The sequence below is a fragment of the Acomys minous genome (assembly GCF_964271855.1).
Source record: "Acomys minous genome assembly, chromosome: 7".
NCBI classification, from domain to species: domain Eukaryota; kingdom Metazoa; phylum Chordata; class Mammalia; order Rodentia; family Muridae; genus Acomys; species Acomys minous.
In genome coordinates this window covers 68808962-68821477 of record NC_140488.1, presented here as the reverse complement: position 1 = coordinate 68821477, position 12516 = coordinate 68808962, and the positions used below count along the sequence as shown (strand labels likewise).

General features: G+C 34.7%; 1 protein-coding gene across 5 annotated transcripts in view; it reads left to right on the top strand.

Moving 5' to 3' along the window:
* TENT5D (terminal nucleotidyltransferase 5D) overlaps positions 1–10592 on the top strand; it is a 76424-nt gene extending 65832 nt beyond the window's left edge. For all 5 annotated transcript variants that reach the window (XM_084789591.1, XM_084789592.1, XM_084789593.1 and 2 more), the window contains 3 exons: positions 3009–3080; positions 5695–5808; positions 7776–10592. In XM_084789591.1, coding sequence (XP_084645717.1) covers positions 7795–8967 — 1173 coding nt within the window. In that variant the 5' untranslated portion in view covers positions 3009–3080; positions 5695–5808; positions 7776–7794 and the 3' untranslated portion in view covers positions 8968–10592. The remainder of the gene's footprint in view (positions 1–3008; positions 3081–5694; positions 5809–7775) is intronic.
* The last annotated feature ends 1924 nt before the right edge of the window (positions 10593–12516 follow it).

Genomic DNA, 12516 nt, shown 5'->3' with positions numbered 1-12516 from the left:
CCCCAGCTCCTCAATAAGACTCTCTGTGCTCCACTCTAAAGTTTGGTTGTGAGTCTCAGCATCTACTTTGATCCCCTGCTGGGCAGAGTCTTTCAGAAGACCTCTATGGTAGGCTCCCATTCTGTTCCTTCTCTTTAAATGCGTCCAGTGTCTATTCTAATTGCCCTTCGGAATGAGCATTAAGCATTCTCCCTAGGGTCCTCCTTGTTATTTAGCTTGTTTGGTCTGTAGATTGTTAGTGTAGTTATCCTGTATAATATGGCCATTATCTTCTTATAAGTGAGTACATACCATGCGTGTCTTTCTGAGTCTGGGTTATCTCACTCGGGATGATCGTTTCTAGTTTCATCTGCCTGCCAATTTCAAGATTTCCTTGTTTTTAAAAGCTCACTAGTATTCCATTGTGTAAATATACCATAGTTTATTTATCTGTTCTTCAGTTGAGGGACATCTAGGTTGTTTCCAGGTTCTGGCAATTGATAATAAAGCTGCTGTGAACATAGTTGAACAAATGTCCTTGTTGTGTGGTGGAGCATCTTTTGGGTTTATGCCCAGGAGTGGTATAGCTGTGTCTTGAGATAGCACTAGTCCCAATTTTCTGAGAAAGTGCCAGTTTGATTTCGAAAGTGGTTGTACAAGTTTGCACTCCCACCAATATGGAGGAGTGTTCCCCTTGATCCTTTACTATATCTAACCAGAAAAATGGTTTAGGGTTACTTTTGTTGTTGTTGTTGTTGTTTTTGAGACAGGGTTTCTTTGTGTAGCCTTGGCTGTCCTGGACTAGCTTTGTAGACTAGGGTAGCCTTGAACTCATAGAGATCCAACTGCCTCTACCTCCCAACTGCCTCTAACTCCCTGAGTGCTGGGATTCCAGGCATGTGCCACTGTTCCCAGTTTAGGATTATGTTTTTATTAGTTTTTTAAAACTAATATAATGAGATAAGAGAAAAAATACTCCAAGAATGAAGAAATTCTTTCATTATTAACATTTGAACAAATCATAAAATATCGATCTATGTGGAAAAATGGCAAATAAGTTGTGATTATGTTTTTATAAACAGGTCTATATAGACTTTCAAAAGAGAATTATGTTAAAATTATATCTTTTAGGTAACAGAGATCTTTTATATATATCTATAGTTGAACTACTGACACAAACATTTATTTCATTTGTAAGCAAAATCTGCTTTGAAATTAGTAAAGCAAAGAGATAATGAATTTTGTTTAAAATAAAAATTAGTTCTTTTCCTATCTTAATTTTCATTTGTGTTTGTGTGTGTGTGTGTATGTTTTAGACTCTAGCATACCTTATTATAATATCCATAACAGCCACAGACAACCAGTGTTTTTCATGGCATCCCAACTAAGAATCTTCATTTAAATTTTATTTATTATTGTGTGTATGAGTAGTGTACTTGCCCAAATGTTTATACATCACATTCATGCCTGGTGCCCACAGAAGAGAGAGTAGTGTGCCAGGTTGCCTCATATTGCAATTACAGATAGTTGTGAGCCACCATATAGAGGCTGGGAATGGAACACAGGTTCTCTGGAAGAACAATCACTGCTCTTAACGGCTGTTCCATCTCTCTAGCCGTTAATCTTCATTTAAGGAGGGTTTAAGTATAATCTTAGTCTATGGAATCATATCTGTCTCTTTGAAAAGACATACATTATTATTTGTTGACTATTATAAGCTTTACTTTAGGTTTTATATAGGTATATATAGATATTAAGAAAATTAAATATGTATAATACCTTTGAATTTAGCTTAACTGGGTTACTAGAGAAACTTTGTGTGTAAAAAGTCATTACTATTTACAATGACTTTTACAAGGGAAGTTTGGCCTATGTGTACTTTTTGTTGATATCCTTCACATTAAATGTTATAGGGCCTACTTCTTTAATTTATTTGCCTCTATAATCAAGCAACTAAATAACATAGTTCTCTGCTAGAGCAAGGACCACTTTTATCACATGAAAAACACCTCACTTGCTTTGATATGTACTACTTATACTAATTTCTGTATCCTTGTTTGCAGTGCTAAGAATAAAAACAAGTCAAATCTTTTGGTTAAATGGAGGAGGAATGGATCTGGGGGAGACAGGGGTGGGAGGGTACTGGGAGGAGTGGAGGGAGGGGAAATTGCTTGGATATAATGTATGAGAGAATTTTTTAAAAGAATATTATTAAGAGTTCCTCTTATTCTTATATAGTTATTGTAGTATTTTATTCTCATCATAAATATTATACTCCATGACAATTACTAAATCCAAAGAATATGTTTTGAAAAATCATCAATTTGATATTACAAATAGTTTGGAAGGATAAAATGAAAAAAACATTGCAATTTTACATTTTCATTATTGATCTAGATACAATGTAGGACCACAAGCAGATAGCACTTCTGTATGGCTTTTGTCTAGCTTAGTAATTTCAGGTATCACACAATATTATGTTAAGTATTCTTTTAAACTTTTAATCAAATATGGGTTGAAATTGTATCTTAGTTTTAGTTTTGCAGTGCTGGAAGTTGAACCTACTACCTTGCATATGCCAAGCAAGCATTCTGCCATTGTGAGTTTTCTCTGTGTTAAAGTTATACTTCAGAATTTATTTTTAGTAGTGCAAAAGCAATGAAAGGGGTTTCCATGATATGACATCTCATGTTTTCTTTTGATGCTTTTTACTATTAATGTTAACCAGGGTGTTCAATTTACTGTTTTAGTTAGTATACCATGACAATACCAAATCAATCTGTTTTCATCATGATATACATATGGCTTTCTTCTGAAGTAGGTATTTTCAACTTTAAGAGATAATGTCCAGTTTCAGTAAACTATTTTTACATACAACAGCTTCATTTCTTATGGACCTAATCTTCTCTCCTAGAAACAAATGCAATATATCAAAATATGCAATCTAGCAGTCACATAATATTCCATACTTCTTTGAATCTATGAAATATGGTACATAGTATTACTAATGTCTGTTTATTTACCTGTAGGTGGATACAAATTTTGAAGTTTTCCAGAGTAGGAGACACCTACTGCTACATACAAACATTACTGTAATTAAGGTAACTAGCAACATTTCTGTTTTAGAATCACAATACAAGGTTCAGACTTCATTAATCTTAACATCTAGTTGAAAAATAATATTGAACTGTTAAACTGATTATAAAAACCTTTTAAAAGAACATTTGCTTGGATTAGAGTTCTTTGATTTATTCATTTTAATTTCTATTTTTAATTTATTTTGTGGTGACCAGAGATCTGCATCAAGTGTCTTTCTGACTTTTCCATCTAATCTTTTGAGATAAGGTCTTCTCACTGACCCTAGAGCTTGCCATTTTTGCTAGACTGGCTGGCTACTGAGCACTTGAGAATCCATGGGTTTCTGTATCCCCAGAATTGTGATTGTAGATGTGCCCTACTATGCCTGGTTTCTATTGGGTTCCAGATATCCATACTTAGATCCTCATATTTACACAGCACTTAACTCACTGAGCCATATCCTCAGCTCTTAGTGTAGTATTTTTGTTCTTATTTTGTATATAATAGAAGTAACCAAGTAATGAGGTATGCCTGTTAATAGTATTGTCCCTCTATCATTTATTCTAAGTTTCCTTTAGTGATGTGATTCGTTTTTAAACATTTTATTGATTCTTTGTGAATTTCACATCATGAACCACAATCCCACTCATCTCTCCATCCCTTTGTATTTGCCCTGCCTTTGCAACCTCCCCCCACCAGAAAAATTATAGAATAAAAAAATAAAATGAAGCAAAAAAATCTCGTCATGGAAGTTGTAATGTGTCACTCAGCATACCCCTTTGTCTGCATATCTTTACTTGCAAATGTTCATTGCAGTGAGTCATTGATCTGATTTAAAGCCTCTTGCTTCTGCTACACTGTCAAAACTGGATCCTCACTAAAACTCCTCTCAGATATTCTGTTATTGCTCTGGGTCATGGAGATCCTGCAGTTTGGATATGCAAGGCCAGCCCCTTCACATGCTCCAGGAGTTCATAGATAAGGTATATGTTGAGGTGAGCCAATTCAAAGCCCTGGATCTGGGCCTGGTTGGTGGCTGAATTAGTCAGCCTGCTAGCTCTCCTGCACCCTCACCACCAGGGAGAACTCTCTAGCATCACCCCACCCACCCATTGCTCCAGCCTGCAAGGGGCAGAGCCAGTTCCATGTCACAGATAAGTAGCAGGGCTACCTCTCCCAAGCTCACACCCTGGGGGCCAGCTTTCCAGTGCTCATACCCTAGGGCCAGCTCTACTATTCTGTGCAAGTGAGGTGCAGGTCCTACTCTCATGGCCCTAGAGCCAGCAGGAGGTTGCTATGAATAAGGGGGTGAGAGTGCATCTTTTCAGTGTCTAAGACATCTCAGGGCAGAAGGGTAGCATGACCAGCTCTCCGATGCAAAATCCCTCTGGTCTGCTCTACTGTGCTGCCTAGGTGAGGTAGAAGGCTTGCTCTCGTGACGTCAGGGCCACCTCTCCAGCCTACTATATGGTGAGGAGCAAAGGCAGGGGGTACCCATGACATCTCAAGGCAGAAGAGTAGCTTGGCTTTCATGGCCTTCTCTACTGTGCTGCCCAGGTGAGGTTAAGGGCCTGCTCTCATGACTCCATTGCCAGCTCTCTAAACTGTCAGAGGTGATGAGAGGATGGGGGAGTATGGGGCATCTCTCCAGTGCCCACGCCACTTCACAGTAGTAGTGCATTCAGCTTTCCCACATCAACATCCTTGAGGCCGCTCTATTGTGATACCTAGGCGAGGTTCAGGGCCTGCTCTCATGACCCTAGAGCCAGCTCCCCAGCCTGCTGGAGGTGGCAAGAAGTGAAGGTGTGCGGGAGGGCATGTATCGCACCCAAACCATCTCAAGGCAAAAGCAGAAGAGTAACTCAATAGTTCTCTCAAGCTCATGCCCTTGGGGCCAGCTCTCCTGCCCTTCTCCTAGCAGGGCCAGCTCTATTGAGCTAACCAAGTGAGGTGCAGAGCCTGTTCTTTGGAATGCTGAAGACAGCCCTTGCGACATCAGCATGGTCACAGATGGCAGCCCAGATCAGATCAGAGACATATGCATGGCTTTTGGTGGTATGGACATGGACATATGAGTCGTGGACATTGACACAGACCCCTGCTGCTGCATGACCACAGACCCAGACATGGCCCTCAATAGCACGTCACCATGGCCTCAGGTGGCAGGGCAGGCTACTCACATCAGGCTATTTCCCTCTACCCTTGTGCCTCCCGTTTTCACCTCTTCATAACTTTCTCTCCACATACTTCCCAATTGATTTTCTTTCTCTCTTCCACAAACTTGAATATCATAGTGGCTCCTGCTGCAGAAAGGCAATGGGGCAAGTGGGCCTCTGAGTGTCTTCCTAGTAATATAGTTCTTAAAGTATAGCTACATCAACAGCATCTGGGAAGTAGTTGTAAGTGCATATATTCAGGTTCCCCTTTCACCTACTTATTCAGAAACTCTGGAAGTGGGATCAAGAAATATTTCACAAACTCTATTTAATGATGCATCCTGAAAGTTAGGAACCTCTTTTCCGTCATTTATTTGGTGTGCATGCCTGTATATGCATGTATACTTATGGTATGTAAGAGTATGATCAGGAACAGCAGATTATTCATGTAACATGTATCAATTTTTTTGTTTTTCTTTAGACTGGTTGCTTCATGACTTTACTTCATGATAAGATGAAAATTCATATCTTGTCTGAACTATCCACCAAATCATCATATTGACTATATAGAGTTCTCACAAGTTATCTTTGCAATGTAAGTTGTAAGACATTCCTCATTCTCTTTCAAGATAAACTTCTAATATTAATATGGTTGGAAAATTGCTAGTGAGTTTCCCTTTTATTTCTATGGTCAGAAGGATAATAAGTTTGTCTTGAGGAAAACAGTTGTAATTTATTTACTATATAACTGACTATTTCTGACCCTTTCTGAGAGCATGACTGGTTCCTGGCTTTGCTTACACAACAGGTGAATTTAACCAATTAAATAACTGAAACAGGTTATTTTGATTTCTGTGGTTGTAAGTCTATTATTAAGCCATTACATTTTTTTACTAATATTAACAAAGGAAATTTTCCACTAATAAAATGGAAATTTCAATTTTCAAACAAATTTGAATATTAAGGAAGAATTTTAATGCTTATGACAGTGATTTAAGCTAGATAACTTATAAAATATTTACTAGATAATATAGAACTTCCTACAATAGTGACATAAATCCAGGTGTTGTTATGAAGTCTATTTTCCAGGCTGATAACTTGAGCATGACAAATCATTAGTTTAAAATAGTAGTTCAAGGAGAATGTATTTTAAGTAGTCTTATAATTGTTTACTGAATGTCCTAGCAACCAATGTGTTTTCTTGCTCTTTTCATTGTTCATTTTGCTCACTAGATTAATTACTTAAATCCAAAAACCTGAAGTAATTCAATTTGATCCACCCATGTTTATGATTTTATCTGTATACTTACATAGTTTGTCAACCTCTACAAATATTCACAAAGTAGCTTAAAAGAAAACAAGCAACCCATTATAAAAACCATATTATTATATAATAAAATACACACTGAGTCTTCAATTCATATTTATGAGGATAATATGTAAAGGAACATAGTAGGTTTAGTTTTATCATTAACACAGATATAGCAGATCTTAATAATTGAATTGCCCAAATCGATCTACAAATATCAAATAATATAATCCTGTTGCCCTAGTTGTACTTGAGATACATGCATAATTTAATTCTAAATATATATTCAGATAGCTCCCTAAATATTCAAGATATGAATGCTATCTATATCAATCTGCTTTAAGAATAGTGCAGGTTTTTTTTTCTTTCTTGGAATTCAGGAAATAATGCCTAGTTCAAAGACTATGTCCATGAAAAACTTCACTTACTTTCCTAAATTAATTTGTTTGAACAGCCTAATAGAGTACCAGAAGATACATGTAATCACTATAGATGTCCTACATACATAATTATATATAGTTGTAGTCATTATGTTTATGCATATTACAAAACTTGAAGGTCTTGATGCTCCTCTTTGTAAAATTTTCTGAGCAACTTATAATCAGATAGAAGCTCAGCTATCAGATACCTGCATTAGATGTTTTTAAAACTTTGGAATCATGCTTCTCTATATTCTTATTTAATTTAGTGTACAAATTTGGTACTTTCATTTTTCATTTCAGCTAACAGTCATTATTTCTTTCACCTGATATTAAGTTGCCTCTGGGTATATAGAAAAGGTCATGAATTAGATGCTATCGTTATTATCAAGAAACACAGAGAATTAATAATGGAAGATTTCCATAATGATATTTAAAATGAAAACAATGAAATAAAAAACTCAATAACATATAAGGTACTCATATGTTAAGGTATCACCATTTTTTGTTTATGTGAGGAATAATTAGAAAAAGTCTATTTTTATTTTATGAATTATATAATTGCAATTAATCCCTGAGAAATCTGTTTCCACTTACTAATGAACCAAGATTTGTTATCATCTTTTTGACGGTTACTTTGCCATATTTTAGAGTGATTATACCCATTAATAACTTGCCGGTATTTACTTTGTTTAAAAAGCATTTACTTTGTTTGGGTAAATCTATTTTGGACTTTTTCATATGCTTTACATTAGATGTTACATTAATGTTACTAATGTAACATTCGTTTTATGATGCTGACATTTTCTCTTAATATTTTTTTTTGCCCCCAAGTTGAACTGTTGACTTCACAATGTCAGAGATCAGATTCAGCAATCTCACTTGGGATCACATCACCACACTGGATCGTGTGTTAGATGAAGTAATCCCAATTCATGGAAGGGGCAATTTCCCCACGCTGGAGGTAAAACCAAAATACATTGTTCATGTTGTGAAAGAACAACTCATAAAGCAAGGCATTGTTGTTAAAGATACCAGACTGAATGGCTCTACGGCAAGTTACATACTCGCAAGCCATAATGGAATCAGCTATAAAGATTTGGACATTATTTTCGGTGTTGATCTACCAAGTGATCAAGACTTTCAGGTCGTTAAGGATGCAGTTTTAGGCTGCCTACTTGACTTTTTACCAAAAGGTGTTAAAAAAGAAAAGATTACTCTAAAAACCATGAAAGAAGCATATGTACAGAAAATGGTCAAAATTTGCAATAACCAGGACCGTTGGAGTCTCATCTCCCTTTCAAATAACACTGGGAAGAATGTAGAACTAAAATTTGTGAATTCACTCAGACGACAATTTGAATTTAGTGTCGATTCTTTTCAGATTCTTTTGGATTCCTTGTTAGATTTCTATAGTGTCCCAAATGCTAAGCTAACCAAAGAATCCTGTCCTGTTGTGGTGGCTGAAAGTATGTATGGGGATTTCCAAGAAGCAATGATACATTTGAAATACAAGCTTATATCTACCAGAAAACCTGAAGAGATCAGAGGTGGTGGCCTTTTGAAATATAGCAATTTGTTGGTTCGCGACTTCAAACCAGCTTGCCAAACAGAAATTAAGACTCTGGAACGTTATATGTGTTCTAGATTTTTCATTGACTTCCCTGATGTAGCAGAACAGCAAAAGAAAATTGAATCGTACCTCCGTAACCATTTCATAGGTGAAGAAAAAAGCAAGTATGACTACCTTATGACCTTGCATGGAGTTGTGAACCAAAGCACTGTCTGCCTCATGGGTTATGAAAGAAGGCAGACCCTTAACATGATCACCCTTTTGGCTTTGAAAGTACTTGGAGAACAGAATATTTTACCCAATACAGACAATGTTACTTGCTTTTACCAACCTGCTCCATACCTAGTTCTTGAGGGAGGGTACCCTAGTTATTATGTAGCATCTGGGCCACCACTTGTTTATTTCCAGCCATGTCCTGCAGTACAGTTTCCTGTGCAAAATGGTATGATGTAAGAAACACATATACCAGAAGTTTTGTCTAAGCACCTCTGAAAAGCAATTTTCTAATTCTGTAAAAGTTAAGTTCTATTTTTATGTAGTTACCAACTATTTTTCACCAATTACAGCTTAAATAATCATAGCAGATAAGGTATCATCTCTGAATAGTTATTTTAAAATTATCATCAAATGTTTTGACTGTAAAATATTTCAAATATAGTAGAATCCTTGAGGTGACTTTTAAAATCTTACTGGCATTTCATACTTAAAATTTGCTATGACTGGTATGTTAACGGTGCCTGCACCTTTGACTAAAGTATAAAAGAACCCTTCTTTTGTTTTCAAACAAAGAAGTGTAGCGAAGACATATTACAATATTTCTATGTTCACTTAGTTCCTTGTTACAGTTTTTTCTTAACAACAATAATTTTTATCTTAGATGGAAAGTTGTCTGATTTCAAAGATAACAAATTTAAATGATGTTTAAACAGTGAATTGTAAGCCTGTGTTTCCCAATAATATTCATCAGGTAGAAAATACTACTAAAGTTTGAAAGACTGCTGGGGAAATTTTTCTAGAAAACAGGAACTTATCCTCCTTATTGTAAGAATTTAGCTAATCTATGGATTGAAAAAATACCTTGCAGCTGAACGACTGAGAAGATAGTTCTGTAAGTTTTTTTGGCATGTAAATAACTTGAAAAGAAAAAAAAAAAGACCAATTCTGAACGTGAAACTATTCTGTCATCATCTCTTAAGATTAAAGCTAAATGGAAGTGAAAAGAAAAAACACCACCACCAACAACAGTAAATTAGAGATTTTAGTCATGACATTTAAGATTTTTTACTTACTTGATCGACATCGTTATACATCTGGAAATGTTCGTCATTAGTAATTGAAATAATTTATCATCAAATGAAGGACTTTTTCATTTTTCAAACACCAAGATTTGCCATTATTCTGAATATCTATTCAGTACATCAGATATCCACTAACAAATTTATGAGGAGGACTTAAAATAAGTTTCTTTTAACTGATTAAATTACTTTATTTTAACTGTTTGGGATGCTAGCAGCAAGCTATTCTGAATGAATATCAATAAAGCCATTGGAAAACTTCAAGTATTTTTCCTTCACAACATGAACTAGCAATGAAACTCTGGGAATGTGCTATCTACAGACTATATTTAAAGTCTCTTCTCATTGTGGAATTTTTCAAGTAGCCAATATTTTTGACTTTTTGCACACATACATCACTGACCATTGGTGTATCTAAATAATTACATGTGTAATACAGAATCCCAAGGCTTTAAAATATTTGGATTGACCCCTTCAGGCTGCAATAAAATAAAAATATTAAATACTAAATTAAGAAATTGTATCAGTGTATCTATCTACACGTCACATTAGCTAAAGCATAGTGATTCTTCTTTGTGTCCTAATATATAAACTTTACTTTTCAGAAATACAATATGGAAAACATATACATAAAACCAAAGTTACTCATCAGTAACAAAAATAATTCTAAAGCGGGGTTACTTGAGAATGAAAGGATTGCATTAGTGATTGTTAATTAGTGATTAGTAATTGCTAAAGGTTCAGTATTTCTCATAGTAGTTCAATAATAGACTTGTGTAGACATTTGAGAGCATCTTATCAAAGCTATGATCCCGTTGCTTCTTACTGGTATCTGCTCCAAACTCTTTATTTACTAAGAAGCAATTTTCTTTATCTTAAAGCTTTAAGTTATAATATAGGAAGAATGCCTAAAATCTACATGCTTTCTCCTAACATTTTAAGTGTCTTGTTCTTTTGTTTAAGAAGCTCAATGTAAATGTTTTCTCAGGTTAGAGCATTTAAACATGTTGATTGGGAATGATACCATAGAAGAAAAAGCTTTAGCCTATTCCTCATGACTTTGTTTCTCTAAATACATCACCACTCTTAAACCTTCTTTTATTGCCTAACAACCAGAAACATGTATTCAATAGCTAACTAATCCACTATACATTATAGGTATGACACATATGCATACATCACACACATATATGTGGGTTTTTTGTGTGTGTCTATGTATGTATTCCTTACACTAAATTAGTGTAAGAACCCCAGAAGTCTGGGATTGGGTTCTTGTTTAAGAGCTTGTAAAGATTTGGAGGTAATGAGTTGGGAAGACTGCTCCCTATGAAAAATGACATTGCAGAGCTGTATGAGGACTCCAACTAATACAGTACCTGACCATTTTATTTTTACTATAGTACAATAACTTGAAAGCTTTCTATATAGAATGAAGTCTTAATTCCAAAACAAGAATGTAAAGATATTATCAAATCCTTAATTTGCAAAATCAGAATTTAAAGAGAATTCCTATATGTTTATATTAGTCTCATCCAAATGTTTTGAAAGTTAAAAGTAATATTAGTAAAACATTGATACTTACATTTTCTGTTTTAAAGGGTTTTACAATTTTATCACCTCCCACAAATAAAATTAAAGTTTATACAGCCCATATTAACAGTTATTTGAGCAAATAAAACTGTAAATTGTAATTTTATTTATGCCATATAGGTGACTTTCTTGACCATAAAGTATATCTTTAAACTGATCATCTTTACAGATTTAAAAGTTTAAAGGCACCTTTGCTACCCTGACTTTCAGGGAATAAACTTCAAATATCTGTTGTTCACTAACTACTGGAATTATAATTTCATTAACAAATAAAATTCTTCTGTCTGCAAGTTAGGAATATAAGTTAAAACAAGTTTCAAGATTAAAATTGTATTAATTTAAAAGCACTCAAATAATCTTTAAAGTCAAAAGCAAGATACCCTTCTCTATAATACCATATCTGTGTACTAAAACAGAAATTCTACATGTGAGGTTTTATGGTTTAGCCATGTTGAGGGCTATATGCAAACATGGAAGCCATAGAGCTATATTAGTATCAGTGGCTGATACAGCTTGTGGTAATCTTGGCAGCTTCCAAAAAAGGAGCATTCTACATTTTGTTGCAGGTTTTCATGTTATCTTTATTTAAAATATATGTTTATCATAAATAAGACATTAGAAGTATACTTATTAGTAGAGTATCATATAGTGTTTTGATACATGTGGACATTGCTGATGTTTAAATCTGATTAGTACATGTATTTCCTCAAACACATGTTCTTCTTTATGGTGAGAACTTTGAACATATTCTAGCTTTTGGAAATTCACAGTATATTAGTATTATCTATTGACATCCTACCAAAGAGCAAAGTTTTAATTTATCCCATTTCTTTCACATTTTCTTCATTTTCTAAAATGGCACTTCTGTTTTTAGCACTGACAGAAATTTAAAAAGTAAAACTAGTAATAATTTTTTAGTGTTTATTTTACAAAAGACTAATTCCTAGTAAGGAGGGAGTCTGGAACTGTTAATTTAATATCATTGTGTTCATATATGCCTCATTGTAGAAAAGTAACATACATGTATGCATCATATAGAACACAATTTTAGGCTCTCTGATTTTCAAGATTTCTCTTGCCTAGGACATGTTAACAATGTTAAATCACAGGCTGTGAT